The following is a 6,941-nucleotide window of genomic DNA, read 5'->3' as shown; positions in this document are numbered from 1 at the left end:
TTACAGTACTACAAATACATCTTTTAGCTCCATTTGATTATTTAATTTCAATTGACCAATATGTGAAATCGCAAAATTTACATATTAACTAATAGACAAAAGTTATGAATAGTACCAGAGGCATTTTCGACTTTTCACTTTTTTTTTTAATTTTAACTAAATTTCATTTTACCAACAAAGGCCCCCACACTTTTTTAAAAAATTCAAATCGACCCCCCAAACAGGGGGGTAAAGTGTCAAATAACCATTTTTATAAAAAATCTTAAATAAACTCCACCCAAATATTCAACGGGTCATATCTTCTCGCTCGCAACGAGTTAAATTTTTCCGACACCATCGTTAAACTCCAAATAATTTTAGGAACACAATGTCACTAGCTATACGCAAAACGGACGCTTTTTAAAAAACGCTAAATATTTGGAGTACTTTTCATACACGTTGATTTTGCGTTAAATTTTTAAAAGTCGACAATTCTATAGCGAAATACGGAGATGCACATATATTGTTAATTTAAAATAACATTTAAATCTCTCACGGGTTATACCTTTTAGTTCGACTCGAGTTGCGCTTCAACGACATCATCGTTAGCCACAAAATAATTTTACTAAACGCAATAAAATACATTAAAAATCGAACCCCCGGCTCGAAGCGAGGGTTCAATAACTAGTTATTACCATTAGATAATCTTATGTATGGTTTGTAAACTAAGGACTTAGTATTATACACATTACTCATTAAAGAAGTCATATGATCTGTAGCTCTTGTATCAAGTATCCACTGAATTTCAGAAGTATTTTTAGATAAAAATACCTGCGGCAAAATGATGTTCTAGCTCATCATCTGAATCACCAGAACAAGTAGCTTCATTTTGAGTCATTTGAGGCACGCATTTCAAAAGTTGTATAAACTGCTCAGAGGTAAATACAACATTATTACCCTGTGCAGTAGCAGCAGTCTTCTTAGTAGCATTATAACTTGTCACTTGAGTCTTTGCAGGCTTGCCTTTAGATTGTTTAGTAGATTGTCTACTTTTATAATGCCAAGGTGGATAACCAATTTTTACCCAACATTTATCAGGAGAATGCCCTTTGTTACAACAGAGATTACAATTTTCACCATTGTTACTAGTGTTTGACTTACTGTACAAAGCAGTAATTTCATGACTTTGAACATATGTAAACATCTTCCTTTGTGATTCTTCTTGTTGCAGCATTGAACAAGCAACTTCAACACTAGAAAGAGGACTCATAAGAAACATTTGACTCCTCAATGCACTAAATTGATCATATAAGCCATTAAGAAACTGAAACAGGTGTTGTTCTTCCTTCTGTTGATTCAAAGCATTCATGAAATTCACAAATTCAGGAGTAACATTACCAACCCTAGGCAAATCACTCATTGAATCAATTTCTTCCCAAATACATTTCATTTTAGTGTAGTGTTCATATATTCCATTTTTAATTGGAATATGTTTTCTTATGTAACTTGTACTTTCTAGATCCATTAGTCAACGCAAAACGCTTTTTTAATTGCTTCAAAATAGCAGATGTAGTATCAACAAACATGATTGATTTAACAATAGATTCAGAAACAGAGCTCATGATCCAACTAATCACCATATTTACATGTATCTCAGAGTTCAGCCTTATTTGGATCATCAATGGGTTTAGCAATAGTACATGTAACGAATCTAAGCTTTCGCTTTGTGGATAACACAATCTCCATCGATCTACGCCATGAACGGTAATTTTGAGCTCCAATCAGTTTCTCCTGAATGCACAGAGATCCGGGTCCATCTGATAGATGGAAATAGAGTGGATTTTGAAAAACTTATTGAGGATCCATGAAAGAAACAGAGAATTATGCGGAAGCGAAGTTAATTTTGAGGAAGAGATAATAAGTAATCGATCTCAAATCAAGCTTAATCACTCCAATACCATGAGAAGCTTAGCAAATTGAGATATAACAACAATTGATTATCATTCCAATTGAGTTAATTAGCTTACAATTGACGCTCTAATATATATATATATATATATATATATATATATATATATATATATATATATATATATATATATATATATATATATATATATGTATATATATATATATAAAAGATCAACTGCTACTCTAACATCTTTTCAAACCTAACAGACGTAACAAAAATAATATAATACAGGTCCTTTAACTAACATAAACTACAATGTGGACCCTGAACAATACAACTAACAACTATTGATAGAAATAGTCCTTGAACTTGTATTTGAAGTAACATTGACCTTCATTGACTGCATACATGGCTCGATTAGCTTCATTACACCTCTAGTAACTCTACAATTAAAAGCCTTCTCATCGATGCATACATTTATAGGTCAATATGTATTTGAAGCTCTCATAGATATGGGTGTTCAAAACTGAGTATTCAAAAATTCGGAAGTAGATTTGGTCATCTAATATCTAAATCTATAATTTTGGATATTCAAAAATTTGAATTCGAATATTAGATTATCCACACATCTGATCTTTAGTTTAATTTGAGATCAATTATCCCAAATTCATCTACCGTTGAAATATACCATAAAATTTCAACCATTTATTATTTGGTTTTATATATGTATAACTAAATTTTATTTTATTTTTCTTTTTTAAATTGATTTGGCAATTATTTTAAATTATGCAGTAAACCAAAAAATACACAAATTTGTAATTCAAATTCCGGACCAGTAGCCAAGTCGTACAAACAAATGGTGCGATGAAAGTCTTAGACCATTTGTTGTGGTATACTGAAGTGTTGTAGTGTTATGGAGTTGTAGGAAAGAATTACGCTGACGTGATAGTGTTGTGAGGAGGAGGGGATACTGTGATGAATGTTGTGTTGTAGTGTTGTAGGTAACGTGATAAAATATAATTAGTACTTAGTAAAAATAGAGATAAAAAAATTAAATTAACAACTTTGGACCAATCAAGATTCATTAACTTCGTTAATGAATATTTCAGACCTTGAAATTTTTATAATGTTACACAATAAATACAACTAAAACTGAAAATAAGTAAACTTTTTTATATGAAGTTTATTTTAATATTTTTTTTATAAACTTTAGTAGAGTATGCATATATATTTTTATTTACTTTTCATATTATAGAAGATTGTACCAACCATCAATATGCTAATTCAAATTATAAATGTATAGAGCGTAACCATTTCTTGCAGCAACGCAGACTCAATCTCAGCCGATTATAATGTATTATAACAAATATCATCACACTATACAGGACTACTACGTATTATTAGGGGCGTCTTAGGATATGTGCAAAGCGTGCGATCGTACAGGGCCCGAAAATTTTAAGGGATCTAAAATTCTGTAAATCCTCTATAATTATATACTTTTAACTCAAAAAATTAGTGTTGAACCGAATTAGTGTTGATTCACAAAGCTGATTAGATCAGTTTTTTTACATCAGTTTGGGATCACTCAGGGGGACCAAACCACTCACGCCCGTAGTTGTATAACTTGCCCCCGTTTACTCAAACAATAATTAACATTTAAAAAAATACTTAACGTTTAAGGACCCATTTTTATGGCTACACAGAGCCCTTAGAAGCAGTGAGACGGCCATGCGTTTTATATACAAATGTAATGTTATGGTTGATGTATTGTGATATATTATATTATATATTGTATTAGATTTTATATCTATATCTATATATTATATAGTAGTATAATGAAAAAGTGAATATGGTGTTGTTGTACACTTATATATTATAAGTTCGTATTTCAAATGCCTTTAAATCATATTATTTTGATTCGTTTTTCTTGTGAATTAAGTTTTGAAATACATTATCAAATCATAAATAAAGTTAAAAAACTTATATTTGATAAAAATGAAAACGACGCAAATACTAAGTATATGCACACACTCGTAATAATACCTAATAAATTAATAAAACAAAATTTAAAAAAGGAATCAACGCGTCACATGGACGTCTATGTTGAGACCCTGTCGACCTTCTAGAACGTTGTCAGCGACAAGCTATCCGAGTGGTAACATCGTCGGCGATCGAAACGGGCTCTGGGTCGGGATCCCACTCCTATTGTACTTACGATGAATGTCAAATTTAGGTATCAAATTTCAGCATGTGTACTTTTTCTAATTAATTTTCTTGTTAAATATAATAAAATAAATAATTAACATTAACATTAACATTTATGAATTAAAATACATACCATGTATTAAATAATTTACATAAATTAGAAATCATACAAATTAAATCTTCATAAATCAAAATTCATATATATATATATATATATATATATATATATATATATATATATATATATATATATATATATATATATATATATATATATATATATATATAAATTAGACAAATTAAAATTCAAAAATAAAAATCCTTAGATTACACAAAATTCTAAATTTCATTCTTTGTACGAAAGTTTAGAGGAATGTGCCACACACGCTTGATGAGATCATCTATTTGTTGATTTTGCAACCATCTATCTCGTATTTCTCAATTGATTTTTTCTCGTATTTTTTAATTAATTGTTTCATGATCCATTGATCCCTTCCTCTATATCTAACACGTCAGATTATGTTCTCTGATTAGGCAATCAATTCTTCAAATCGAACTAATGGCGAATCCATCGTCTTCTTGTATCATATTGTATAATGTTACACGAGTATACATTACTTTTCGTATCTTGCTCACACTCATAGCTCGAGAATATGTCTTCAAAATAGCAAATTGGTGTTGAAGTACCCCAAATAAGATTGGGACTTCGAAACTAATACAAACAAATAGATATCAGAAAACTCGCACATTTAAAAAAACATTGACTAAATTGAACATGTGAATCAAAAGACATAACATTTCAAAGAACAATATATGACTTTTGTTCTAAAAACAGGTATATTCTAGATGGTGCTCTAATCGCAAATGAAGTTCTCCATGACGTTAAGGTTACTAAAAGGAAAGGCTTCTTATTTAAAGTCGATTTCGGGAAAGCCTTTGATAGTATTAGTTGGGACTTTCTTATGGAAATCATGAAACAAATGGGGTTTGGTCAACGTTGGCAGAAATGGATTCATGCATGTCTCTCATCCGCTTCTATCTCAATTTTAGTCAACGGATCCCCAACAAAAGAATTTTCTCTTCAGAAACGTGTGAGACAAGGGGATCCTCTATCCCCTTATCTATTCATTATGGTTGCGGAAGGCCTAAATCACCTCACTAAATTGGCCGCCTCTCATGACCGGTTCTCGGGTATTTCTATAGGGCGGGTGTGATAGCCCGTCCTAATCCACCTGGACGAACGCATCAACATTTGGTCCCATTGCGAGGTACTGTCCTAAATATGCCCTGAACGACTCCAAATAATATCTTTAACATGAGCAAATGCACAACGGAAGATTTCTTTCATACCTGAGAATAAACATGCTTAAAAGTGTCAACCAAAAGGTTGGTGAGTTCATGGGTATATCATAAACAATCATTTCAATAATTTTAATAGACCACAAGATTTCATTTATAAACAACATACACAAATTCTGTGTATAAAAATCATTCATATGATAAGTTGCCCGGTAACCGACATTAACAAGACATCAAAGTAATATCCCCCAACATACTTGCCGTACTCTGTATACTAATAATTCAAAGTACTAAAGCATTCTATTTTCCAAAATGGGGGGTGTTAGTGCCCGTAGATATACCTTTAGGATTCGCGTCAATTAGGGTGTCTGTTCCCTAATTCTTAGGTTATCAGACTAAATAAATAATAAGGATATCCGGTATAACAATTTCATCATAGAATGTAGTTAAGTACTTGTGTCTATTTCGTCAAACATTTATAAAATCAGCGCATGTATTCTCAGCCCAAAAATATTTATAGCAAAAGCATTTAAAAGGGAACAAATGAAACTCACGATACGATATTTTAAAAATATGCATACGACGATACTGACAATTGCAGGATTGGCCTCAGATTCACGAACCTATATCAAGTATATATATTAACACATTATAATATAAATCAATTAAGTTTATATATTTTGTTATGTATTAAGATTAAAATTCTTATATATAGTTTTATTAATACTTATAATACATTATGATACTTATTTAATATTTAATTAATGTTATATCAATAATATTAGTTAAAACATAATTTTATGTAATATTAGTATACTTTATGTAATAAACATATTTATATATATATGTAGTGACCCGAACTTTTCCATGATTATATATTAATTTAAAACTATATTTGCATGATTAAATATTTTCAACATGTTAAGCAATCAAATTTGTTAAGACTTGATTATTTGAAATGAGTTTCATGTAGACAATTGACCACCCAAGTTGACCGGCGATTCACGAATGTTAAAACTTGTAAAAATGACATGACGATATATATATGGATATACATATAGTTAACATGAGATTATGATAAGTAAGTATCTCCATAAGTATATTAACAATGAGTTATATACATAAAAATGAGACTACTAAGTTAAGAAACTCGAAACGATATATATAACGATTATCGTTATTACGTCTTACTAAATACATATGTATCATATTAAGATATTGTTACACTATATTTAACATGATAAAATGATAATTATATATATCATTAAGTATGTTAACAATGAACTACATATGTAAAACAAGACTACTAACTTAAGAATTTTGAAACGAGGCATATATGTAACGATTATCGTTGTAACGACATTTTAATGTATATATATCATATTAAGATATATTCATACATCATAATATCTTGATAATGTAATAATTTAACATCTCATTAGATATAATAAACAATGGGTTAACAACATTAAATGAGATCGTTAACTTAAAGGTTTCAAAACAACACTTACATGTAACGACTAACGATGACTTAACAACTCGGTTA

At 30.0% G+C, this 6,941-nt stretch overlaps 1 protein-coding gene across 1 annotated transcript; it reads left to right on the top strand.

The window, feature by feature from the left end:
• The first annotated feature begins 1,660 nt into the window (after positions 1-1,660).
• Positions 1,661-5,310, top strand: LOC139843710 (secreted RxLR effector protein 78-like). Its single transcript, XM_071833855.1, has 2 exons — positions 1,661-1,743; positions 4,932-5,310. The coding sequence occupies exons 1-2, from the start codon at positions 1,661-1,663 to the stop codon at positions 5,308-5,310; spliced, it is 462 nt and encodes a 153-aa protein (XP_071689956.1).
• Positions 5,311-6,941: the final 1,631 nt, after the last annotated feature.

The sequence above is a fragment of the Rutidosis leptorrhynchoides genome, chromosome 1 (genome assembly GCF_046630445.1).
Source record: "Rutidosis leptorrhynchoides isolate AG116_Rl617_1_P2 chromosome 1, CSIRO_AGI_Rlap_v1, whole genome shotgun sequence".
Classification (NCBI taxonomy): domain Eukaryota; kingdom Viridiplantae; phylum Streptophyta; class Magnoliopsida; order Asterales; family Asteraceae; genus Rutidosis; species Rutidosis leptorrhynchoides.
This window is presented reverse-complemented; position numbering and strand designations above follow the sequence as displayed.

Bases quoted from the DNA above. Each gene is read 5' to 3' on its own strand.
- LOC139843710 (XM_071833855.1), top strand. From the start codon at position 1,661: ATGGGTTTAGCAATAGTACATGTAACGAATCTAAGCTTTCGCTTTGTG. The intron at 1,744-4,931 runs GTAATTTTGAGC...TTCTAAAAACAG, and splicing joins ATCGATCTACGCCATGAACG to GTATATTCTAGATGGTGCTC.